A 27,686-nucleotide genomic window follows, 5' to 3' on the forward strand; every position below is an offset into this window, starting at 1 on the left:
CAGTGTCTATGCTCTGCACAAACCTCTTCCCACTACACATTAAAAATATTTTAATAAAAGTGATGATACACTGTGTGCACAGGATCAATATTAGCAATTCTCACCAAATTTAAAATCGGGAAGACATCTGATTACACTGAAAAATAAAGTTATGCTTGCCATTGTGGGTGTATAGGTAGCCCTTCTTTTGAATGGAGGGGGATGGATCAGAGCCAAGTTAATCTTTCTACGTGTATTAATATCAAATATAAACAGAAAATGTTGAAAAAACCCAGCAAGTCTGGAAGCACTTACGGAGAGAGAAAGAGTTAGCATTTCAAGTCCGTATGACTTTTCTTCACAATACTGTCATCCTTAATTAAAAGAGCAACTCCACTGCCCTTTCTTACCTTCAATATTCAGATCCCTGTCTTGCAACACTAGTGCAGGTGACAATGGTACCCCTTCCACAAATATTCACTTACTCCACTACCCACAGATAACTGAACAGTGGCAGCAGTGTGTATGATCAACAAGATGCATTGCAGGAATTCACCAAGGCTCCTGAGAAGCAGCTTCCAAACTCACATCTGCTACCAGCTGGAAGGACATGGGCAGCAGATCCAGGTTCCCTTCCAACTCACACACCATCCTGACTTGGAAACGTTTCGCTGTTCCTTCACTAGGTCAAAATCGTGGAATTCGCTCCTTAAAAGCGCTGTGTGTGTACCTGCACAACGTGAACTGGAGCAGCACCTCACCACCTTCGCATGGGCAATTAAGGATGGGCAATAAATGCTGGCTTAATCTGCAATGCCTACATCACATAAAGTCATTTTTATAAACCCTGAAGGGGCATTATGCCAGCCTGAGTGACAATCTGGAGCAATTCATGGAGAATGCAACACCAGTCTGGGTAGCAATTTGAAAGAATGGATTACCTGTCTGTTGCTGAAATCAATGACATTCAAAAAAACATTAACCAATGGACAGGTGATTGACTCTGTTACAGCATATCCAAGGTGGTGATGTGGGAGATTTATCCCAATTTCACACAATGGGCAGCACAGAAAGCAGTCATTTGGCACACCTGGGCCAGAGAAGGTTCAGTAGGCTGATACCGGAGATGAGGGGGGTTAGCCTATGAAGAGAAGCTGAATAGACTGGGTCTGTACTCGCTGGAGTTTAGAAGGCTGAGGGGGGATCTTATAGAGACATATAAGATAATGAAGGGGATAGATAGGGTAGAGGTAGAGAGATTCTTCCCGCTTAGAAAGGATAGCAGGACTAGAGGACACGGGGGACGGGGGGCGGGCGGCGGCAGCAGCAGCAGTTTAGATCAGAGTTGAGGAGGGACTTCTGCACTCAAAGGGTGGTGAATCTCTGGAATTCTCTGCCCGTTGAAGTGGTGGAGGCTACCTCACTGAATATATTTAAGTCATGGGCAGATAGGTTTCTGATAGACAAGGAAATTAAGGGTTATGGGAAGAAAGCGGGAAAGTGGAACTGATCCACTTCAGATCACAGTAAAAAGTCTGACAACACCAGGTTTTAGTCCAACCGATTTATTTGATAATACTCACAAGCTTTCGAGGTTTCCCTCTTCGTCAGGTGAATGGAGAGTTCTGGCCTCAGACAGAGCATATAAAGCATAGACAGTTTAGAGATTACTGATTAGAATGCAAATCCTTACACCTAACCTGCTGTTCAAGACCTGAAGGCCAGAACTCTCCATTCACCTGACGAAGAGGGAAACCTTGAAAGCTTGTGAGTATTATCAAATAAATCGGTTGGACTAAAACCTGGTGTTGTCAGACTTTTTACTGTGTTTACGCCAGTCCAACACCGGCATACCCACATCACCACTTCAAATCAGCCATGATCTTATTGAATGGCGGGGCAGGCTCGAGGGGCTAGATGGCCTACTCCTGCCCCTATTTCTTATGTTCCTGTGTTTAGGCTCCACCAGCCTCCTTACCACTTGCATGTTACCCGACCTGCAAATTCTTCCATTACTTTCTGCTTTGTGTTTATCTAGCTTCCCCTTAAGTAAAAAAATCTCCTGGATTTATTAGATTTATTAGTGGCCACCTTATATTTTTGACTTCTGGTATTGGACTCCCCAGTAGGTGGAAACGTTTTCCCCAATCTTACATTGGAGTTAGTCGATGGCTGCTTCAGCACTACAGTCCACAACTATTAAATATTACAAGGCAGTGCATCTTTAATTCTCAAGAGGCAATAGCAATCCCGTGGGAAAATTCACTCTTTCATAGTGAGGCAACAAACAATATGGTGCCAAGAGTCCTCTGAGAGGTTGAGGTGCCGGTATGTATTTGTGTGGTGGAATATAGTTGATAGCAAAAGCAGCAGCTCTGATTGAAATGCTAGACTATATTTCCATCCTGCCACCAGACCCCCATCAACTCCCCGAAAAGCAAGAGTCACTTACCCCGCCATGCCCAAAGAATTCACAGTAGCAGCAGTCACAATACTTTCCTTCCTTCTGATTGGTTGATGTTGAGGTACTAGAACTGTGTTCTGAGCAGCTGTCTTCATCTTGACTCTCTTCACCATCAAACTGCTGATGATCATACACATTGCTACTCTCACACGGATGTCCTTCACAGTCTGGGTCACTACAGAAGCATCAAACAAGTAGTCAGACCATGGTTGAGCTTTCATTCCCTACAAGATGTCATACTAGTTATTAATAGACACTATTTTCATGACCAGCTTGCTTTCAAAGGTTCAACTGGAGGTTAATATTCTATGAATTACAATTTATCTTCAATCACAGTTCTCCCTCACTTGCTCCAACCTTTAGCTTGTTTCTTTCCATCCTTCTTGTTGTTCAGTGATACTTTTTGCTGTCCAGTAAGGCAACTGGAGAATTTTCTCTATGTGTCAAGTTGCAATTAATTCCAACCCAGCTGCATTTATGTAACAACTTAAGGCTCTCAAACATCTATCTATGCACAGGAATTATGTAGGCAAATGTGGCAACTAATTAAACCAGAGTGCAATCCCACAGAGCAGCAATGCATATTTGGTTGTGGTGCTTAAGAGAGCAACACTGGCTAGGGTATCAGAAGTGGTTTCAAATGGAGTAAGAGGGCCATTCACCTGAACAAACTAAAGGCAGTAATGACCTTAAGTTCAAATCTCACCCAAAGGTCAGCATCGTCAACAATGCAATATTCTCTCAGAAATGCATGACAGCGTCAGTCTACAATATTTATTCAGATGACGGACTTACCAAAATTGGGCATCAGGACTTCAATGATGACCGAATTTTCTATGCAAGCAAAGTGGAATGGAATCAGGATCAGTTCTACTTCCAGCCTGTGTCTAACATCAGTGGCCACAACACAGAATGGTCAACGTTGGCAACATTTTCACACCATTGTGACTCAGTTGCTGTCATTCCAAAGAATCCATGAAATCTATATATAAATCTTGGATTCAGTTTGTTCCAGACTTGCTTCATATGATTTATTAAATGGAAACACTTTCCTGAAACAATAAATAATCTTAATAGCCTTAATAGCCACAGATACTGCTCGCGTACTCACCTGCAGACACTGGCTGAAGCACTCACTGAACCTTCTGTAGTCGCTGCAGGAGGTGCGGTTGAGGTTGGACAAAGCCCAGAATGGGGATCAACAAAACCTGGGGCAGTTGAAGCTGTCTTTGGAAAAGGCGAAGTCACAAGGTTAGGCATGTGAGGTGCAGAGGCAGGGGACAGCGGCGTGGGTGTGAGAGATGGAAGAGATGTTAAACCTGTGGGGCTGTTCCTAGGTGCGACTGGTGTTGGATGTCTGTGGTCTTCTTTACCTAAATTGTGGAATACTTCGCCTGTGCCAAAAACAAAACACAAAAGGAAGTCAATAACTTAGGCCACCTCCAACAGAAACGTGAACACCAATATTACAGCTTTGGTCAACATATTTCTTCAACTGTGGAAGCACTTGAATCAAAAACATTACAAATAACAATGAATTTTATGTCAGATAAACTAAGGCTTAGCATTAATTTTCCATATTAAGTCTGCAATTATTTTAAGTGATACCTTGTCTGCATCGCAACTTTTCAGACGATCTACTCTGAGCCGCAGGCTATGGTCACTGTGTTTAAAATATTAATAAGTTTTTAACAGAATAGATGCTGATTAACAACTCCCTGTGGCTAACAGTGAGAACAGTGTAGGTAAGTGCCCACTTTAAGCTGCCTCATTCAGCTTCATTTTATTCTAGTGTCATGGATATCAGAATTGGCATACACATTTAGAGTCAGGAATTTCACTCAAGCATCATTATGTGCTTGAGCCAATACAGTGAGACACCCAATTGGTGCCATTTTAGAAAGGCCTCACCCGTTCCAAGATTCCGCAGCTCGCCATTTCCCTGCCTGATTTTCGCTTTCCTACCCGACCATCTCACCGATAGCCTCTTCCCTATCTATGTCTCCCATTCACCAATTTCCTGCCTGACTTTCACTCCCACTCACTGCGTCCCTGACCGATTCTCTTCCCATTGTGATGATACCGTGGCTTCAAGAAATGTATTTTTTTTATCACGTTTCTTCTAAGGGGTATGTTTAAAAGTCAGCTCTGGTTTACACGGTGCTGATTTGTCTGGAAAAATATGCAGCTCCATGTTGAGGATGTTGAGGTAATGTTGAGGTAATGACTGAATGGCTAATGGTGTGTTTGTCTAAAAAGAGTTAATGCATTTGTCTTTATGCAGGTTTCCCTTGGGATTTCAGAATAGCGTTTTGATTCAGTTGATTGACAGTCATGTATTAATGGGTAGAGCTAGGCTTGCAGGAGACTGTTTTAAAACAGAGTTTCTGTCTGTTCTGAAAAAAAAGCACGATGTATCCCTCTGTCACGTCTCTCTGGAAGTACTTGAGAACTCTAGGATTGGCCATCTAATTACAAGCTCGCAAACCTGTATCTGCTAACTGATCTTGAATAGGTATACTGCTTGAATTGGAACTCATAGGGATAATATACCAGTTAAGAATTGTACCTTGTCAGGTTTAAGCACTGATTCAAACTGAAAATGTTAAGCCACTTCATTTATTATGATTAAACTGTGTTGTTAAATAAAGTTTGTTTTGATAAAAGCTTCCCAAGTTTGTCAGTAGAATATCCTACCCTCACATTAATGCCAAAATAGTAAATTCTTGGAGTCTAGTCTGACTTCATAATACACCTTGGGGTTTCTGGACTTGTACCCTTCTACTGATCACTGCTTCCCTACCTTACACTCTCTCTCACTCGCTGCTTCCCTGCTCAATGCTCTGCCTGTGCACCACTGAAAGACGTTCTCTCCCTGATCATCGCTTTCCTGCCTGAGTCTCTTCCACTTAGGAATGCAATTACAATTTTAAGCAAGAATTTCCTAACATATTAAAAATGAGCTGCGTTATTCAGGAACAAGTCAGAAAGCACTTGTTCCTCAGAGTAGAAATTTCGAACGCTGTGAATGCTGGCAGATAACAAGAGTTATCAAGACTGAGGCTGGAAGTCTTTGTTGGTAAAGATATCAAGGGATATGAACCAAACGCAGGAAAACAGAGTTGAGATGCAATTAGCTGTGCTCGAAGTGAATGTCAGAGCAAGTTCAGAGGGGCAGAATGGCTTACTCCTGTTCCTAATGTCAGTCAGCTCTACTTTTCACAACAGGATATTTTTCACCAGTGCTTTGCAGACCAAATGCAAAGCTCAGAAGAGTGTTCAGTATTTGATTTGAATCTCTTGCCCACTAGCTGGAGAAAGAAACTGAAAAATTTATCACCCAAGAAATTTACTCCTGATCAAATAATACACGACAGTGGGAAACTACTAAGGGATGGAGGGGGTGCGGGGGAAGACGGAGAGAAGGGAACAACACACATCATACCGGATAAATTAAAAATAAAATTTTGTTGGTGAAACTGCCTCATAACCCTGACTGACTACATCATTTGTAAAAATTTGTAAAATACATCCTGTCTACATCAATGGGGACAAAGTGGAAAGTGTCGAGAGCTTCAAGTTTTTAGGTGTCCAGATCATCAACCACCTGTCCTGGTCCCTCCATGCCAACACTATAGTTTAAAAAAGTCCACCAATGCCTCTACTTTCTCAGAAGACGAAGAAATTTGGCATGTCAGCTATGACTCTTACCAATTTTTACAGATGCACCATAGAAAGCATTCTTTCTGCTTGGTACTGCTCCTGCTCTGTTCAAGACCTCAAGAAAGTAAAGGGTCATGAATGTAGCCCAATCCATCATGCAAACCAGCTTCCCATCCATTGACTCTGTCTACGCTTCCCACTGCCTTGGCAAAGCAGCCAACATAATTAAGGACCCCACACACCCTGGACATTCTCTCTTCCGCCTTCTCCCATCAGAAAAGATGTACAAAAGTCTGAGGTCACATACTTCCCTGCTGCGGTCAAGACTTTTGAATAGATTTACCTTGCATTAAGTTGATCTACAGTCACCCTAGCTATGACTGTAACACTACATTCCACACACACTCGTTTCCTTCTCTATGAACAGTATGCTTTGTCTATATAGCACCCTAGAAACAATACTTTTCACTGTATGCTAACACATGTGACAATAATAAATCAAATCAAAATCAAAACTGGCTCAGTTGTTACAACACTTTTCTGGCATTAATGCATCTTTTGTCTATTGTTCAACACAGTCACGCCTGTTCTATTAACAACCAATCATTGACCAGGTCATATATAACCAACTCTCAGCTCCCACAAATTAGAATTGAGTCAAATTAATACAAAAGTGGTTGTGGCCTATAATATCTTGTAGATGTTGATTTCTAATAAAACTTGTTTTTCTTTCAAAAAACTTGTTTTTCTGTCTTATCAGAAACTTTTGTTTTTGATAAGAGAGGGGATTAAGGGTTATGGGGAGAGGGCGGGAATGTGGAACTGAGCCACGACAGATCAGCCATGATCTTACTGAATGGCGGGGCAGGCGCGAAGAGCTAGTTGGCCTACTCCTGCTCCTATTTCTTATGTTCTGTCTTAGAAGATTTGCGCCACCAACTCTTAGAAGTGCATAAAAAGTGTTAATTTTTAAAGTCTATGTCAACAAAAGGATGGTTGGGTCTGAAGGAGGCAAAGGTACGTGCAAGGAATCTGTTAACAGAACCATTTAGAACCTTGAGCCAACTCTGCCATTCAACTAGACCATGGCTGATATACCCAACTGCCATTTTTCCTTACTTTGTCCATAACCCTTGATATCTTTATTGACTAGAAATCTATCGACACTGTCTGGAACATCCTTAATGACTGTGCCTTCACTGCCCTTTGGGATAGGGAATTCCAAAGTTTCACCACTCTCAGTGAAGAGATTCCTCATCTCAGTTCTGAATGGTCTCCCCTGTACTCTGAGGGCTTAGTAACAGCAGGTATGGGGTCAAACAGAATCCTGGCAAAATACTGCAGCTGCTGGAAATCAGAAATAAAAACAGAAGATACTGGAAATACTCAGCACTTCTGGTAGCATCTGCAGAGAGAGAGAAACAGTGTTAATGTTTCAGATCTGTGACCCTCTATCAATATTGTGAATGGCTTGTTTCAACCACAAGTAGCCAGGGTGGAAACAATGACAAGGGAAACAGATGCCAACATTGTGATTTCAGTGAAGTTCAGATGACTTATTTGCTGCACAAAACTGAAATAACGTTCGCAGATTCTGTTTCCATACAGCAGGTGACTGCGAACTTGACAGGAAATGAATTCAATTTACATTGATCTGCAGTGCTAAATCAAGCCTGATGCACTTTAGCTATAGCAATGATAAATTAGTGAGAAAGTGTCCCCAAGATACTGCAGCTTAATAATTAGGATACCGCTGAGTTGAAGCTCAATTTGTACAATGCATACAGACAGTAATGTCAGGTGTCAAGCTGTCTTCTCTCAAGCAGACAACACTGATTTCGCTCCATTCAGAGGGCAGTCAGATCGACCTTCCTCACAACTGGAAAAAGATTCAGAGAAGGCTGTGTACTCACATTCAGTGCCAGCTGCAACCCTTGCCATCAAACCTCATATTTGTCACTACAGAGCACACATTACAATGGCCAAACACCTGGGCCCTCAAGAGAAAAAAGTGTGTTCATCTTGAGTCTTTGCAATGTTTGAATTTTTCAAAACGCTTTACTTCTGGGATATAGCCACTCTGGCAACATAGGAAACGTGATAATCAGATTATGCACAGCAAGATTCCACATTCAGCAAATTATAATTGGATTTTTTTAAAAAATAGAAGGGATGTCGGTTGATGAACTGGCTTGAATGTCCAGTTCAAATCCCATCAAGGCGTCTCGTGGAATTTAAATTCAATACAAAAAATTGAGAATTGAAAGCTAGTCTCAGCGATGGTAAGCATGCAATTAGCATTGTATGTCACAACCCATGTGGTTCACTCATGTCCTTTAGGGGAGACGATCTTACATCTTTGCCTGGTCTTTTGTACATATGACTCCAAACCCATAGCAATGTGCTTGACTCGTAAACCTCTTTGAAAGGGTTCAAGGGCAACCGGGGATGGACAGCAAATGATAATCTCCACACCCTCACTCCATGAAAGAATACATTTGAAAAATATGGCACACAAAAGGGCAAACTGTGTGGCTCGCAACACACAATTATCTAGTGTTGACAAAGCTGCAATATTGTAGCTCACTCCCCAGAAGGAAAGACTTCTGTCTACTGTCTCGCTACAGTGGATCAGTTCATTTATCTTCTCAGTAGCTGAACTATGATGTGGAGATACCAGCATTGGACTGGGGTAAGACAGTAAGAAGTCTCACAACACCAGGTTAAAGTCCAACAGGTTTATTTGGTAGCACGAGCCACTAGCTTTTGCAGCGCTGCCCCTTCATCAGGTGAGTCTTTCTAGGCAATCAAATCTTAAAGGCTTTACAGTCTTTATGACTTGATTACCTGTAAAGACTCACGTTCCAACCTTTACTTTGTAAATTGAGTTTGTGTCTTTATATGCACTGTTTGTGAACTGAAACCCCACTCATCTGATGAAGAGGCAGCGCTCCAAAAGCAAGTGGCTCGTGCTACCAAAAAAACCTGTTGGACTTTAACCTGGTGTTGTGAGACTTCTTACGAACTGAACTATACAGTTGAGCATTGGGATTGCAGGATCGCACTACAGTCAAAGGAGGGCAGCACTGGGCTCAACTGCACAGGTGTCAAAAATAATCTGATGAATAATCATTTGGGAAAAACTACTGGTGGCTTGCCCATTAGTTCTGGAAATGGAACCCTACGCAAGCGAAAAACCCTTCAGGAAAGAAGTAAACTAGGAGCAATTAACAGGGAAGACATTAAGGAAATAAAAGGCAATTTGTACCAGACAAGATTCAAAAATCATTACAAATTAAACCTTGGATCCAGTGTGGAGTTTTGGGCCAAATGGCCTCCTCTTGTGCTATAATGACTGACTGAATCTAAACACATTTGAACATACAGTGAATAAAAGAGCATTGACAAAGAAAGCCTCTATAACTTTTATATGTCAAATGATTTAGCTTCACCTGAAGTGAAACTCAAAGTGGGCTGGCTTTACCTAGTGATGTAGGCCTTTTAGATGAAACCTTAAACTGATTGGAACTAGATTGCACGGTAGTAGCTGTTGATGAGACAGAGGAAGTGGCTGAGGAGGTTGCCATGATGACTTTGTTTGTTTCCACAGAAGGAGGGGGGTTGTAGAGACATTTTTTCCTAGATGCGGGCTTTTTCTCCTTGGTGTCCGTGACAGCTGTGTCTGTGCTAGTTGTGGGAGGAAGTGCTTCGGGCCTAATCTCTGGGAGTGGTGACCCCAACATATCACCTGTGAAACAATGACAAATAAATAGTAAACATTGCAAACCCTCCCCGCGAAATTACTAGACCTGCAGTCCTTCATGGCCACCTTAATTACAGACCATACCTTGGTCATGTTAACATCATTTCAGGTTTTTATAAACAAATCAATTAATTTTATTTTTCTCCAGGGATAGGACAGACAGCTAACTGGCCTATAAAGAAGTAGGCAAGAATCCAGGACAATTATCTTACCCATATGAAATTCAATTTCTGAAAAAAAATTATGTATGGATACAGCACAGTCTTTTGAGAATGATTCAACAGGCTCCCTGAGATCTATGATAATAGGTTGTACAAGTGTGTTAAAGGGGTTAATTAAATTTGCCTACTGAGGTATTATAGGTAACCTTCGTCTGATGTAGCTTGTCTGCTTGACTTGTAGAATTGGTGAGAAAGTTGTTGGTGTTTCCTCCCAGCAACATACTGCTGATTTATTGTTGATTCTTTCCTCTCCATCCAGGGCAGTGAGTAAGGTCTCACCACCTTTGGCAGCTAGAATCACCACTGGTAAGCTGAACTCTCTTTTCATAGTCTATCACCACTTGTAGTGAACATATCATTAGGAAAGTTTACCCCATTCCATACTGAGATAGCAGTGTTCTTTCACTTGTATGTGGGGAATTGTATGATTATTTTGCAATCGAGTTGGTGGGGGGTTTTGGTACTGAATTAATTTGAGAAGTGACTGGATGCTGCAGTGGGAAGAAGTTGGCACTCTCAAATAGCAAGACCAAAATCCAATCAACTATCCCTTTTGCCTAAACTTATTATGTAAATTTTACTGATGGGTAATAGAACATTTAATTTCAGATATTTAGTCAACAGCAAACCTTCCCAGATCAAGAATAGCAGAGCTAATTACAGACTAAACCTTCCCAGATCAGGAATAACAAAATTGCATGCAGATTAAACCTCCTACTCTACCCTAACAAGATATCTCAGCTCCTGCATCAGACAAGCACCTGATTACTGCAAGGCTGCCACGTACTTCCATTTCCCATAACAGCCATGTTGAGTTCCCCTCTTAGTAAGGTTCTTTTAGTGCTGAGGTTTTGCGCTGCAGGCACATGCTTACAGGAGTTGGACAGAGACTTCCCAAACTCAGCACGCATATGATCCTTATAGTTCAAGGACTTTCACACCATCAGCTAGCTTTAAATACAAGACCAAGAGAAGTGGCTGACCCTCTGCCCCCACCCAGTTGCCTATAATATTTAAGAAGGAAAAGGGTACAGTGAAGTAAATTTCTACAGAAGATATCAGAAACAGTGCACAGAAATTTCAAAATATCCACATGATATTCAAAGTTACACTAATAAAGGGCAACATCAACTGAATAATTATTCAGTCAGGCAGCAGCAATTCACAAGACTGTTGAAGGGTTTCTTTCTAAGTGCGCTGAAATGTAAAGAGCAGCTCCTTACCAGATAACGTTTCTGGTAGAAAAGCAGCAGGGTTCCATGGCTTGTCCCCGTTTATTAATTCGGATCCCCATAGACTTGCTAATTTGTGGGACGTAAGGAGTGGGTTGTTCCAGTCAGTACTACCAAAACAACTTGGGTAAATGTGGTCCTGGAGGGAAGCATTGAACACTTGATGTTTGCTTGTATGATTGGGAGGTGGGGCTGACGGAAGAGCCTGCAAAGCAAAGCAAATGACAGTTATAATTATTCACTCCATGAGTAATTACCATGTGAATGACACTGTTCTCAAACTTGCATGGTGAAGCTTCTAGCAAGTCAGATGTAAGAATCTGAACTGGTAACCTTCTACTTATTGGGTTCAAAAATTAATGATGGCCACAAGACTTCAATCTCAGCAGTTTCAGAAGATATCAATGTTATAATTTATTCTAGGCTTCATGGTGGTGGTGGTGGTGGTGGGGGCAAGACCGCTATAAATAATAATGGTTTTGATTGGACACCTGCTTTTCTAAAGCACATTTTATAGAGAAAGTGTTTATAAAGTACCTTGTGCCACTTCCAGCTGCACACAGTCACAAAGCTACACCTTCAAGTACCAGTCCAGGGCTTGGAATACAAAAATCACAGTTCTCACTCCAGTGCAGTGATGCGCGAGCGCTGCACTGTCAGAGACGCTATAGTCTCAAGGTGACTGCTTACCATTTATGTAAATCACTTGGATGAAAGATCAGAAGCTTTGCTTGCTAAATTTGCTGAGTTATAAAAGATGGGTAGTAAATTGTGAAAATGACATGTGGAGGCTACAAGAGGGCATAGACAGGTTAAGTGAATGGGAAGAGGGGTCTGGCAAATGGAGTATAACGTGGTAAACTATGAAGTTGTCCACCTTGGCAAGAATAAAAAGCACATTATCTCAATGGTGAAACATTGTCTTCATAGTACGAACATACTTAATCTCAGTATTCGGAAATATCTCCTTAAAAAGTCTACCTTAAAGTCTTCTTTATCAATCTATCCTGTAGCCTAGTATCCAATTCACTTCACCCAGTATGGTTCATATGTTGACCATCCCAACATACGATCCTAGTACTGATGCCAGTGATCGACAAATGGAAACCCACTGCTCCCACACCAATCTCTGAATCATGCACTCATCTCTCCAAATTTATTTGCCATTTGCCAATTTGCATGTGATTTGGATAACAATCCAGAGATCACGACCTTTGAGGTTCTACTTCTTAATTTGGTGCCTAGCCCTTCATGTTGACTATACATAACCTCTTTCCTTGTCCTGCCTATGTCGTTGGCATCTACATCTACCATGCCAATTGGGTCCTTACAATGGAAGAGGGAAAAAGGTTCACTAAACTCATTCCTGGGATGAGGGGCTTACCTTGTGAAGAAAGGTTGAACAGGCCAGCCTATATCCACTGGAGTTTAGAAGAATAAGAGCTGATCCCGTGGAAACATACAAGGGAGTCAAGGATTATGAGAGGCAGATGACAAAGTGGGGATGAGATCACAATTAGATCAGCCATAATGTTACTAAATGATAGAGCAGGCTCAAAGGACTGAATGGCTTACTCCAGCTCCTAAATTCGATGCTCCTTAGCTTGAATCTACCTTTTTGTGGGAGAGTATTCCATATTCTTTGTGGGGAAAGAAAGAGTCTCCTAACTTCCATCCTGTTTGGTCAAGTTCTGATATTATGTTCTTTTATCCTGAAGTCCCATCATCAACAGGACAAGTTCCTATATCAACCCTGTGAAACAACTCAAACATAGACAATCCACAAACTGTGGTGGGGCTGAAAAATCCTGGCTTTAATTTAAGATTTTCTTTTCAGAGAGAGGATAACAAAGAACTAAGAGCAATACTAAAAGTAAATTTGCATAGATCATTAATGGACTCATCTAGTAACATTTATATCAGAACAGCTAGGTACTTAGTCATATACCTATGGAGAATTTCAATTGCTTGCCAAAACATCATTAGTAACAGTATCACCGCTTGCAAGGTATTAAGTTGGAAGTGAGAATCCCAATTATGATGCACATTAAATCTAAGCTGCTGTGCGCACAAATTTTAAATGTGTTGTCAGATAAAATCTTTCAAAACGGTGCTAAGGCACAAGCTAAGAACATGTGGAAAGGAAACCCTCTCCTTTTCAAGCAGAGCCTTACCTTGTTGTGCGTGAACGGTGGAGTTGTTGCGTAGAGGGTTGGATGGAGGAGTGGCCGAGGCAAGTGAGGGATAGTGTGCAGTGGTAAATGCCCATGGATGTGGGGGTAGAGATGAAGAGCGGGGTGGGAAGGCTTCTCTGTGGGTAAAAACTGGTGGCCACTGGGGAGACGCCCGGCCGCAAGTGCAGATGTGTTCAAACCAGAGCCTTCTTGCTTGCAGACGTGGCATTCACAAACATTCTGAACCTGGTCAGCCTTTAGAACAAGAATAAACATTTTCAACAGCTTTATCCGATATCAAATGCTCTTTTAAGACATGCCTTGGATTAGGGTGGCTCCAAAATTGAGACACGACAATGTCTGAAATAGCTAAGGCACAGGAAATAACCGTGAATTGCCTGGTTACAACGCTGGAGCACCAGACCATACAAAGTCACAAAGCATGGCTGTCATAAGCGCGATATGCAGGAGGGATTTACTTGTACATTGCATCCAGTAAGGCAAGTAGTTGAACTTGGGCCACAATCTCATGGTATGTCCCTCAATTCTTCATTCCTACCATGCGAGGTGCAATCTGGTTCGAGAGGACTAGAATTTTGCCCAAAAGGCACAAACGCAAGGGAAATGTTGATTTCTAAGTAAAAGTGACAAACAACAAATTTTGGCCTTGAGTTTCCCTCAAGGTGTTCATCTTTTTAATATTTTTCTCGCCAGGCTTTTACGCTAGTTAACAATCATTTTCCTTAAAATGGTACAATTAATCCATCAACATTTTGAATAAATTGGTAAATCAAGAATTGAACACTGCAGGATCAGGATGTTTGAGTAGTGCTGGTTACTGAGAGTCTCTTAAGGGGGATGCTCCCCCAGGTCTGGGAATTCCACTGGGTTGGAATGGCCTTATGCCATTGACAATCAACATGAATAGTAACTTGAGGGGCTGAATCTGTAGTGTTACTAACTTTCGCAGTTTAAAAATGAGAGATTTACCAATCAGTTAAATACAAAATCATTCTGATGCATTAAACTGTAATTAAAATATTTTGGTGTGTTGTTTCATAATTAATGCAACAGCACAATTCTATTCAAAGAAGTTCCTAGTTTAACAGCCTTCGAATGATACAATGTTTGTAAGAAAAAAATGCCCCTTTCTTTTAGTTTTAAATGCATAAACTAAATCTGAAGTAATTACTCTGAGAAAAGGATCACGAATTTTCACAACATCTACTACTTGCACTAATATAGCATCTTTAGTGCACTGAGATCACAAGTGTTGGAGCAGGAGCTAGTGTAGGTCAGTAAGTCCAGGCATTGCAAAGTGAAAATTTGGTCAGAGTTTAGATGAATGGGAATTTGTGAAGCACCAAAGGACTGCCACAACAGCATAAGAAAGTGAGGGAGCATGGGATCCAAGGGGACATTGCTTTGTGGATCCAGAACTGGCTTGCCCACAGAAGACAAAGAGTGGTTGTAGATGAGTCTTTTTCTGCATGGGGGTCACCAGTCGAGTGCTCCAGGGATCTGTTCTGGGACCCTTGCTCTTTGTGATTTTTATAAATGACCTGGATGAGGAAGTGGAGGGATGGGTTGATAAGTTTGCCAATGACACAAAGGTTGAAGGTGTTGTGGATAGTTTGGAGGGATGTCAGAAGTTGCAACGAGACACAGATAGGATGCAAGACCGGGTGGAGAAGTGGCAGACGGACTTCAACCCAGATAAGTGTGTGGTCGTTCATTTGGCAAGTCAAATGGGATGACAGAATATAATATTAAGGGTAAGACTCTTAGCAGTGTGGAAGATCAGAAGGATCTTGGGATCCGGGTTCATAGGACTCTTAAATCAGCTTCGCAGGTAGAGGATGTGGTTAAGAAGGCATATGGTGTACTGGCCTTCATCAATTGAGGAATTGAGTTTAGGAGTCAGGAAATAATGCTGCAGCTGTATAAGACCCTGGTCAGACCCCACTTGGAGTACTGTGCTCAGTTCTGTTCACCTCATTACAGGAAGCCATTGAAAGGGTGCAGAGGAGATTTACAAGGATGTTGCCTGGATTGGGTGGTGTGCCTTATGAGAATAGGTTGAGAGAGGTCTCTCTTTTCTCCTCAGAGAGACAAAGGATGAGAGATGACCTGATTGAGGTGTATAAGATGTTGAGAGATATTGATCGAGTGGATTCTCAGAGGCTTTTTCCCAGGGCTAAAATGGCTGCCACAGGTTTAGGGTGCTGGGGAGTAGGTGCAGAGGAGATGTCAGGCTAAGTTTTTCACTCAGAGGGTGGTGGGTGCGTGGAGTTGGTTGCCGGTGGTGGTGGTGGTGGATTCGATAGGGTCTTTTAAGAGACTTCTGGATGAGCACATGGGACTTAGTAAGATAGAGGGTTATAGGTAAGCCTAGTCAGTAGGGATATGTTCAGTGCAACTTGTGTGCCAAAGGGCCTGTTTGTGCTGTAGTTTTTCTATGTTCTATGTGGAACAGCTGAGTTTAGTTAACACCACGGACAAGGCAGTGAAACAGCCTGACTAGCTACAGCATGTAGGTGGAAAACAGTGAGTGCAATGATGGGAATTAGGGCCATCCCACTGCATTAACTTTATAGCACTGTGGACTGGGAGATTTTCATGTCGACTGATTTGCGGGGTTTGTGCCAACATTCGTGTCCCACTTGTGTCTCCCAGCGCAGAACTTCTGGTGGCATCTGCTCCATGCCAGAAATCAGCAGGGAGGTTCAAAGACCATTTACATGGTTATTGTAATAGTTTAAATATGATTAGCAGGTCCAGGACTGAAGTCTCTGGGTCCACTACATCTCCCATCCCGCCAGAGTATTTCACTCTGGCGGGGATTCCAGTAGCTCTCCACTTTCAGGGAGCTAACGGGCTGACCCTGCTGGAGTGGGGGGGCAATCAGGGCCCTCCCAGAGGGTCTGGCTGTGGAGGGAAGAGGTGCCTCTGTGCATTGGCACTGTGGCAGTGCTAGCCTGTGCCCCCTGGAACTGCCCATCAGGCATGGGATAGTCCCACTGCTACTCTGCATAGGGACCGGTGGGGGAAGGAGGGAGACCAGCTACTGGGGTGAGCTGAGGTATTTGGGGAGAGGGGTCGGGGCTGGACAGCAAGGGGAGCATTGAGGATTGCAAATAGTGAGCGGTTTGAAAATGCTGCCAGCATAAGTTAAAATTGACCAAAGAGTCAGAAAACATTCACCAGCTTTTGCAACTACTATTTGAAGATTAGTGATAACTATATGGGATGAAGTCACATGATGCAATTTACTTAATCAGGCATCCCCTCACTTAACCATAAATCCCCTTTTTTACTTAGAATTACAGCATTTAAAAGCACTTCGATCTTTTACAGCTGTGAGGAATCATTCAAAGAGCTTCAAAATATCATTGTTCCCCTGCTGTTTTTTTCTAGACTTTCCTAAATTGTTCTGTTTCAAATATCTAACCCGCCCTCTTTTAGAAGCTATTATGGAATCTGCTTCTATTCAAGTCTCTGGCAGGGAATTCCATGTCCCAGAAGCACTGCATAACAATGAGAAAACAAATCTCTCAACCACCTCCTAGGATTTTTTGGTAGTGATTTGTAAACGTGCTTCTCCAGTCTGATTTATCAGCCAGAAGTGTTTTGTCCTTACCCACCATATTAAACCCTTCATATGAAATCCTGTCAAATCCCCTCAACATTAACATAAAAACAAAATACTTTGGATGCTGGAAATTTGAAATAAACACAGCAAATGCTGGAAAAATTCAACAAGACCAGCACTGGGCGGCATGGATAGCCCAGTGGTTGGCACTGTTGCTTCACAGCGCCCAGGAACTTAGGTTCGATTCCTAGCTTGGGTCACTGTCTGTGTGGAGTTTGCATGTTCTCCACGTATGTGCATGGGTTTCCTCCTAATACTTCACTCTCCATCTAAAAATCTATCACTTCAGTTATGAACATAGCTAACAACTAAGTGTCCATAGCTTTCAGGAGTGGAGAATTCCCATATCCAAATTTTAACCGTCATAACTAGTTTCTCAATCCTTGCAGTAAAGAGACTAGCCTATACATGAAAACGGCTGACTTTATTTCCAGAAACTGTTTTCATTTATTTCACATTTCAAATCTTGGTCTTTTTCTCCTTTTTGTCAGGATGGTGCATACCTGCTGACTGGGATATGATGGTGGGGGACTGTCCCTCCTCACTTCCTCCTTTCTCGTGGTTCTCTTCCCAGCTATTTCCTCTGTATGGGACACAGGGGGATCACTGCTGCTCTCTCCATCATCGCCATCTTCGTCATCAACTTCTGAAGAGCTACTACTGGTACTGCTTACCTGGGGAGACTAGAATGCAAATTTTAAAAAGGGCATTAAGGAATGGACACACTAACTTGTTGGTAGACAGCACCTTTTGACCTTAGAATGTCCCAAACTGCACCACAGCCTCTGCAGTGGTTTTGCAGTAATTTAGGCAATATGGCAGCCAACTTACGCACTGCAAGCTCCTACAGATAGTAAAGTGATACACTGGTGCATAGTTAGTCCTGACTGTGGAGATGAAAATGCTCTCCACTTTGAGCCGGCAGTTTGCGGTGTCGGTGGTAGCCATGGTGAAACCAGCAAAGGAGGGGCCACCATCACATTGACCAGAACAGATTACTGTAAAGAAGTGTACCAACAACTGAACAACCAGGAACACTACAGACAGTTACCCACAGATCCGACCAAAGAACACACCTACCAACTCAATAGACTGATTAAGAAACTTCAGAACACCCTCTCTGCTCTCATCCCACATACTCCCTGCGTTGAAGATCTCTGCTGCCTCCCTAAGATACACAAGGCCAACACACCCAGTCGTCCCATCGTATCAGGCAATGAGACCCTGTGTGAGAACCTCTCTGATTATGTCAAGGGCATCCTGAAACCCATTGTACAAGGAACCCCCCAGCTTCTGTCACAACACTACAGACTTCCTACAGAATTTCAGCACACATGCAGCAGTTGAAACAGGAACACTCCTGGTCACAATGGACATCTCGGCACTCTACACCAGTATCCCCCATGATGACAGCATTGCTGCAACTGCCTCTGTACTCAATGCCAAAAATTTCCAATCTCCAGATACAATTATATAACTCATCTGTTTCATCCCGGACCACAACATTTTAGCCATCAACAACCAGTTCTTTATCCAGATACATGAAACATCCATGGGGACCAAATCTGCATCTCAATATGCCAACGCCTTTATGCACAGGTTCAAACAAGACCTCTTCACCGCAGAGGACTTTCAACCGACGCTATACACTAGATATAGTGATGACATTTTCTTCCTTTGGACTTATGACGAAGAATCACTGAAACAACTACACGATGACATCAACAAGTTCCATCCTGCCATCAGACTCATCATGGACTACTCTCCAGAAGGAGCTGCATTCTTGGACAAACACATCTCCATCAAGGACAATCACCTCAGCACCTCACTGTACCACAAGCCTACGGATAATCTCACGATGCTCCACTTCTCCAGCTTCCACCTTAAACATGTTAAAGAAACCATCCCCTACGGACATGCCCTCCGTATACACAGGATCTGCTCAGATTCGGAGGAACGTAACAGACACCTACAGATGCAGAAAGACCCTCTCGTAAGAACACAACATAGCGCATGACTCATCGATCGACAGTTCTGATGCGCCACAGTGAAAAACTGCACTGACCTCCTCAGAAGACAAACATGGGACATGGCAGACAGAGTCCCCTATGCCATCCAATAATTCCCCGGAGTGGAGAAGCTATGACATCTTTTTCGGAGCCTTCAACATGTCAGACAAAACCATCCCTACTTGCCTTCAAACCACCATGCAACCTCAAACAGACCATTTTCCCCAGCAGACTATCCAACCTTCAGGAGAACAGCGGCCACGACACCATACAACCCTGTCACAGCAACGTCTGCAAGATGATCATCGACACTGATGCCATCACCTCACATGAGAACACCATGCACTAGGTACACGGTACATACTCACGCAGCTCATCTCACGTTGTCTACCTGATATGCTGCCGGGAAGGATGTCCAGAGGCATGGTACGTTGGGGAGACCATGCAGACACTACGACAAGGGATAAACGGACACCACTTGACAATCACCAGGCAGGAGTGTTCCTTTCCTGACAGGGAACACTTCGGCGGTCAAGCGCATTCAGCCTCTATCTTTGGGTAAGCATTCTCCAAGGCAGCCCTCAAGACACACAACGCAAAGTCGCCGAGCAGAAACTGACAGCCAAGTTCTGCATACACAAGGACGGCCTCAACAGGAACCTTGGGTTCAGTCAAACTATCCATAACCCCCATGATTTGCCTGGGCTTGTAAAAACTCACTAACTGTCCTGGCTTGAGACAATTCACACCTTTTTAACCTGTGCTTAACCCTCTCTCCACTCACACTGTCTGGCCTGTAAAGACTTGATTACCTATTAAGACTTGCATTCCAACCATTATCTTACAATTGACTCTATGTCTATATATGTCCTGTTTGTGAATCCAACTCTCCACTCACCTGAAGGAGCTCCGAAAGCTCGCGCTATCAAATAAACCTAGCATTGAGAGACTTCTTACTAGTTCTGACTGGTCAGCAATGCAAAAAGGAAGACAGAAATTGTACCTAGGCCTGAACGTGCCAGGCCCTAACCACAACATAGTCTCAGCAGGGCAGTGGGGAAAAGAGACATGCTGCTTGGAGTGAAATCTCCAACTGTCCCTGTCTTCAAACCCTATGCAACATGGAGCAGGGCTCAATGAGGCATGCCAGCTTAACAGACAAAGGGGTTTAATTAGGACCTAGAACCAAGAACTGGAATTAAAATTCACCCTTCCTAATCCAAATATGAAGCGAAAAGAAACAAATGGAGAGTTAAATAACAGACAGAAAATGCAGAAACAAGAAAAATCTCTGATTTATTGGCTGGCACCAATGATTTTATTGTATTTTTAAACATATAGCTTAGGAGTAAACTGGAGAAACCAGTTAGAGGGACATAAAATCAATAGTATCTAATAGCTTGTTCCAAAGCAAAATGTCTTGGTGAGCACAGAACAAGTCCTGTGCACTTACAGGCACCCATTGTTTTGATTTATTCAATGCAAACAGAGCTACACAAAATCTAGTATTTGTATTGGAAGAATAAGTGAAGGGAAAAGCTCCATAAAAATTCAAGCCAACTAGCTTGACCATTGTAATGGAGGCAGAAACACTGAGGTCATCCAAAATCTCCTGGTGAAAGAGTATGCAGCATAGGCGCAAGCTGTATCTCACACCCCCAACTTCTATTTCTTTATGTTAACATACCTCATCCTTTAATGCCATATTTTCACCCCCACCGTTGAGTTCTCCATGGATGCCATTCATGTTGGCCACTACTTCTGCATCATCATAGCTGTTGAGTGGATATATATCAGCAAATTTAGCTGATAAAGGGGTGACATCTTCATCATCACTGCCACTGAAGAGAAAAATAAAACAACCAGATGTGGTTAGGCAGTAAGGCATTTAATAAGATCCCATGGTACTAGTGGAAGAATAGCAAATTAGGTTTCCCCAGTGTCCTGACCAATATTTAACCTCCCAGCAATATCACTAAAACAGATTATTTCTTGTCATTCACCTCAGTACTACTTTTGGGATATGCAGGTACTGCAAAATGGTTGCAGTATTTCCTACACTAACAGTACTGCCACTTCAAACGCACTTGATTAGATGGTCACACGGACTAGTGGGTTGACTGCCTGCCTCTGTGCTGTATATCCTATGAAGCACTTCATAATGAGAACATAAGAAATAGGGGCAGGAGTAGGCCATTTAGCCCCTCGAGCCTGCCCCGCCATTCAATAAGATCATGGGTGATCTGAAGTGGCTCAGTTCCACTTTCCCGCTTTCTCCCCATAACCCTGAATCCCCTTGCCTACCAAAAACCTATCTACCCACGTCTTAAATATATTTAGCGAGGTAGCCTCCACCACTTCAACAGGCAGAGAATTCCAGAGATTCACCACCCTTTGAGTGAAGAAGTTCCTCCTCAACTCTGTTCAAAATGCCCTGAGGTTGTGAATGGCACAACATAGAACATAGAACATTACAGCGCAGTACAGGCCCTTCGGCCCTCAATGTTGCACCGACCAGTGAAACCAATCTAATGACTCTCTAACCTAAGCTATTCCAATATTACCCATATGCCTATCCAATGACCATTTGAATGCCCTTAAAGTGGGCAAGTCCACAACTGCTACAAGCAGGACATTCCACACCCTTACTACCCTCTGAGTAAAGGAACTACCTCTGACATCCGTCCTATATTTATCACCCCTCAATTTAAAGCTATGTCCCCTCGTGTTAGCTATCACCATCTGAGGAAAAAGGCTCTCACTGTCCACCTTATCTAATCCTCTGATCATCTTGTATGCTTCAATTAGGTCACCTCTTAACCTGTTCTCTCTAACGAAAACAACCTCAAGTTCCTCAGCCTTTCCTCATAAGACCTTCTCACCATACCAGGCAACATCCTGGTAAACCTCCTCCGCACCCTTTCCAGTGCTTCCACATCCTTCTTATAATGCGGCGACCAGAACTGTACGCAATACTCCAAGTGCGGCCACACCAGAGTTTTGTACAGCTGCAACATGATCTCACGGCTCTGAAATTCAATCCCTCTACCAATAAAAGCTAACACACTGTACGCCTTCGTGACAACCTTATCAACCTGGGTGTCATCTTTCAGGGATCTATGCACATGTACACCAAAGTGTCTCTGCTCATTGACACTACCAAGAGTTCTTCCATTAGCCCAATACTCTGTAATCCTGTTACTCATTCCAAAGTGAATCACCTCACACTTTTCCACATTAAACTCCATTTGCCACCTCTTAGCCCAGCTCTGCAGCTTATCTATGTCCCTCTGCAAACTGTAACATCCATCCTCACTGTCTAAAACTCCTCTGACTTTAGTGTCATACAGTAGTGTATGTCATACTTGTACAGTGTTATGTTGTTGACAAGGTATCTTGTCAGTTGGTTTGTTCAACTGACGTCTTGTCTGAGAGCTCAAGGAGATAAAGAAGTTCCTATGGCATTATTTCAGGGTAGGGTTGGAAGTTCTCTTTTTGCCTTAGCAAACTTTCCTCACTCAACCAACACCATCAAAACAATTCAATGTCAGGAAGCAGAGGTAGGTTTAAGTGATCTACGATTCTATGGCTGGACAATCTATAAGACATAAATGCAAGTTCTTTCTAGCTGAACAAACAAATAGGACAATGGTTTAACAGTTCACATGGAGCAACGGTATCTCAGGGAGTGCAGCACTCCTTCAGTCAGGCGTTGGATTTCCAATCAATTTTGAACTCAGGTCCTGTGTCTGTCTCAAACTTACATCATCACTTTGGGCCCATAGATGAGAACCCTTTAAGTGAGTCAAACAGCACAAGCGTATACAAGCAGTTTTTGTCTGATTCACTTTTGACTGCAGCAGGTAATACTTCGTATACAGAAATGGCTCTAGAGAGAGTACAGAGAACAGTTACAAAAACGTTCACAGGGCTTGAACATTGCAGCTATGAGGAGAGATTGGACAAGGTGGGGTTGTTTTCCTTAGAACGGAGGTGGTGAAGGGGCGATCTAATTGAAGTGTGCAAAATTATGAGGGCCCTCGGTAGGGTTGACAGGAATGCCTCGTTTCCCCTAGCTGAGGGGGCGTAGGGTTAAAGTGATTGGTAGAAGAATTGGAGGTGACATAAAAAAAACCTTTTCACCCAGAGGGTGGTGGGCACCTGGAATTCACTGCCTAAGTTAGTGGTCGAGGCTGAAATGTTCAACTCATTTAAAAGGTACCTGGATCTATCAAGTATTGTGACCAGCAAGGCTATGGACCAGATGCTGAAAAGTGGGATTAAAATGAACAGCTAGGTTCATTGTTCTACAGAAACGAAGGGCTGAACGGCCTCATTCTGCACCATAACTTTTCTACGGTCCTGTTGAGAATATTTTCTCCTCCAACTCTGCTCGCAGTCCTAACAATTAAAACAACATTTTAATAACATCATAAATAATACTGAATTCAAGATACTTACAAGGTGGGAGCGGAGTTGCTATCAGCCAGAATGAGCCGTGGATGTTGCTGAATGGTGATTGGTGAACTCGAGCCAGATCCCGAGCTTGCAGATGACATGCTAGGCGGGCGTATCTCCGAGAGGTAATCTGGAGCAGATTCTACTTGCAATGGTAATGTGTTAATAGAAAGGTCGTCAGGAATAGGTGAATCCATGATGCCACATGTGAGTATATGAGAAAGACTGCAGTCATCACAGGTACACCTGCAAAAAGGTCAAAGCAAAGTTGAAGCATCTGAATGGGTCCTTTGTGTAATGAACAATATCACAGGGGACTGGCTGGTAGAGAGACTTAAGTGCGCTCTCTTTACACATCTGGTATCTGGGCATGTACTAGGCTCCAATTTGTGTAATGAAAGGCTCCTTTCTCTCTCCCTCCAGGATTGGAGAGAGGCATGTCATAAATTTTTAAAAAAACACTCCCATCTCAGGAGGCAAGAAGTTTGTTCTGGTCAGGTGAGGACATTAGCATTGGGGAATGCAAACTATTTCTCCAAGGGCTCTCACAAAAGCTTAGCTACCTTAAATAGCAAGCTGCATAAACAGTGAAAGCCCAAATTCTGAGGAAACCAGTGGGATTGAATGCATGGCTGCTTTCATACCGTTTACCAGATTTTACTCTCCACTGAAGTCAACTGTAAACCCAGCGTTCAAATCAATCTTTTGGGTTCCCCATCCAACAAGTTAGGTTTAAATTATCTCAATTTCTGCTGACTTAAAGGCCTCTTTAGTAGGAGACACTACAACTGACCTCAGCATTCCAAGTTCTGGAAGGGGGAAATTGGATACATCTCTCAAATCTAATCGCTATCCGGCAACACTGGTGAAGGTACGTGATTGCCTGAGTGTCAGGTTGAGGACCAGATCAACCTGGGTTATTGTGCCCTTTGAGGCAGAAAGATCCATTAGCACTCAGCATCATAGTTTATGGGTAAAGAATGGTACTTGGGGCAAGATACCCAGACATCAACTACACCCAGCAAGAAGCCAACATCACCAGGAAGGGAGAGTACTAGCAGGATAAAAAGTAAAATTTCAAGGCTAGAGGACTGAAAACAGGCCCTCAGATACTAGTGAATAAACAGATTGAATCTATAAATAGCAAAGGCATGAAAATCAAAGAATACAACACAGAATGAGGCATTATATACATTAACATGGAGGAACGCCAGCCATAGTCAATATGCAAGAAAATTCCACCCCACCTCCACTGTGGGGACCATAATGAACACATGATACAGACCGCAGCAGTTCAACTCGGCAACTCACTATCGCCGTCTCAAGGGCAATTAGGGATGAGCAATAAACATTGGCCTAGCCAGCAACATATGCATCCCGTGAAAGAATAAATTTTATGAAAGGGAGAAGAAAAAAAATTAAAATTATTTAATACACTGAAATCCTTAGCACCAGATATATGTTCTCTAGACACTTACCTGCGTCTATAGTTACAGTTGGGGCAATCAGGCATGCTCAACCGCGAAGACAGCATATGCCTCATTGTGTCTGTGAAATTATTCTCCCCAGTTAGTGCTTTCTTGCTGTTTGTAAGCTGGGGAAGAAAATGGTGAACGTTAATGGGTAGAATCTAAACATAAATAAATCAATGTAAGGAAGAAGGGCCATTACTCATTAATATTTTCATGAATGAAGAGATTAGGAATGGATGTCTTTTATCTCCTCGATCTTGGTCTCAAGTCCAGCACAAACTGATGGAATGAAAGTTCTCCCCCTCTACTGGAGCTGAGGAATCCTACACATTAAGTTATATTGGGCAGCCTCAATCCAATTCTGGCCAGATAAAATTGACCCAACTTTGTCATAGAAGAAAGTAGCAGCAAAAATAATGTCACGCTGGAAGATCAAAGGCTTCTTTTGAGTTAGGGGTATGGTTGAAGCACACTGCTGCTTGCAACAGAGTGGAGGCAATAGCAAATACCTGGTCTGTGAGTACTTGAGGCTGACAATGGGTGCCTGAAATGGAAAGCATTCCAATTCCCAATTGACTGATATCCCTCAGCTTGTAGAGCACAAAAATATAAGATCTTGGAAGTGTCATAATTATATCCTCAAGAAGTCTACAAATACTTCATATCCAATGTATCTAATTGCCTCTTGAATAATAGTGATTTACTCCATCATTTTCACCAATGGATAACAACAAACATTTAGTGCTCTTTCAGTGAACTTCCCCATGGAGCTAGCTCGAAACTTATTTTTCCTAATTTCTACCTGACCCCTGGCTTTACTTTAGAATCACAGGATATCATTCAACTCATCAAAATTGTGCTCTGATTACCTTATGTTTTTGCCCATTAAAGTTTCACTTAGCTTACTCTATCTAACCCTTTTTTTTGCATACTTGCAATTTATACCTGGCTTTGCCCGACCTACATATACTGCTGACCTTTTTTGTTATTGTTGAACTTGATGTTTGAACACTTCATGAAGATGGATTGCCTCTAATCTTTCCTCGTTGCTCATTTTCTGCGAACTTTTGTTCCCAGTTCCTTTCTAGTGTTTTGTGGTCAGCTGACCATCACAAAGGATATTGTTCTTAATGATCAATGTATTTAATGCAATGAAAAGTGAAGCATAGAAATGAAAATAGTGTGCGCTCAAGCCAAAAAAAATCCCCATGTTTTATTTTACTGTTGACTATGGCTCAATGGGTAGAATTTTAGTCTCTTAGTCAGAAGGTTATGGCTCAAGTTGGGACACTTGGGAATAAGATCCAGCACAGAACTGAGGGACCTCTGCACTGACTGGTGAACTACTGTCAGAAGTGTCAACTTTTCAAATGAAACATTAAACCAAGACATTGCCTGTCCTCTTGGGTAAATGCAAGTGATCCCACTGCATGATTCTAAACAATAGTTGAGGAATTATCCTCAAGTTCCTGATTAACATATCTCCTTCAATCAACACCACTAAAACAGATGATCTGGTAATGATTATGAGACTATTAATGGGAATTTGCTGTGTTCAAACTGGCTACTGTGTTTCCAACTGTTTTTATATTTAAAAAGAAGTTTAATTGGCTGTAAACTCCAAAGATGTGCCGGTTAGGTTGACCGGCCATGCTAAATTGTCCCTTAGTGACAGGGGGATTAGCAGGGTAAATACGTGGTGTTACGTGGGTAAGGTGGGATTGCTGCTGGTTTAGGTTCAATGAACCAAATGGCCTCCTTCTGCACTGTAGGGGTTCTCTGAAACTGCTTTGGTGCATCCTGATGTCATGAGAAGTGCATTATAAATATAGATTTACAATTCTTGTAATTTTTTACCATGCATTGTCTAAATTCTTTTCATTCAAAGTTGCTAGTTTATCACAACTCAATTTTTATTCCAAAAGGTGTGTGTTGTTTTTGTTCAAGTCACTTAATTTGAATCACTGGCTAATCGGAGTTTTTCTGGCATAAACTGTGCCTACAAATACCATTCCTTTAAGTAACACATCTTTTTCAAATACTGAATGAATTTCTTTGTACTCTATTTCCTCACATTTTTCCTAAATGGAGAAGGGAGAACAGGGCTGACAGGAACCATCAAGCAGCAGCAGGTTATGATTGGGCTATCTCTGGTGATGAGCTCATGATTGGGATGGACTGAAGATGTTATACCCACGATGGACTGAAAGGCCTCCTCCTCTGCTGTGACATTTCTTGACTTTCTTGCATCAACTTCAACAAAACGTTGTGGCCTCTGCATCTAATACCTTTTCCAAAATACAGCACCTCTGATGATGCAGCATTCCTTAACTGATGCACTCAAGAGGGAGACTGATGTGGAGCTTGAATCTACCTGACTATGCCAATTTAACAGTCAATTTTATATTCTATGTACTCCAATGTGTTAGAGTCACTCTCTGAAGAACAATGTACAATAGAATAACTTCTCTTGTTGTTGCTTCTGTTGCTTTGCTGGTCATCAGTTTGAAATTTTGAAGCTGACAACAGGGGGTCCATTTCGCCATTAACTGAGCATGATTAGTGAATGTGACCGCAAATGGTAATATTCACAGGAAAA

At 42.4% G+C, this 27,686-nt stretch overlaps 1 protein-coding gene across 2 annotated transcripts in view; it reads right to left on the reverse strand.

Moving 5' to 3' along the window:
* The window catches only part of fam193a (family with sequence similarity 193 member A), a 192,621-nt gene that overhangs the window by 23,790 nt on the left and 141,145 nt on the right, over positions 1-27,686 (reverse strand). The window contains exons 10-18 of one of the 2 annotated variants that reach the window (XM_080182521.1): positions 25,094-25,209; positions 23,619-23,861; positions 20,845-20,998; positions 17,652-17,831; positions 13,497-13,751; positions 11,314-11,527; positions 9,591-9,854; positions 3,555-3,837; positions 2,432-2,618 (exon numbers count right to left, since the gene is read on the reverse strand). In XM_080182521.1, coding sequence (XP_080038647.1) covers positions 2,432-2,618; positions 3,555-3,837; positions 9,591-9,854; positions 11,314-11,527; positions 13,497-13,751; positions 17,652-17,831; positions 20,845-20,998; positions 23,619-23,861; positions 25,094-25,209 — 1,896 coding nt within the window. The remainder of the gene's footprint in view (positions 1-2,431; positions 2,619-3,554; positions 3,838-9,590; positions 9,855-11,313; positions 11,528-13,496; positions 13,752-17,651; positions 17,832-20,844; positions 20,999-23,618; positions 23,862-25,093; positions 25,210-27,686) is intronic. The other variant, XM_080182522.1, reaches the window with a different exon arrangement.

The sequence above is a fragment of the Carcharhinus amblyrhynchos genome, unplaced genomic scaffold (genome assembly GCF_965287045.1).
Source record: "Carcharhinus amblyrhynchos unplaced genomic scaffold, sCarAmb.v2.hapA scaffold_61, whole genome shotgun sequence".
In the NCBI taxonomy this organism is placed as follows: Eukaryota; Metazoa; Chordata; class Chondrichthyes; order Carcharhiniformes; family Carcharhinidae; genus Carcharhinus; species Carcharhinus amblyrhynchos.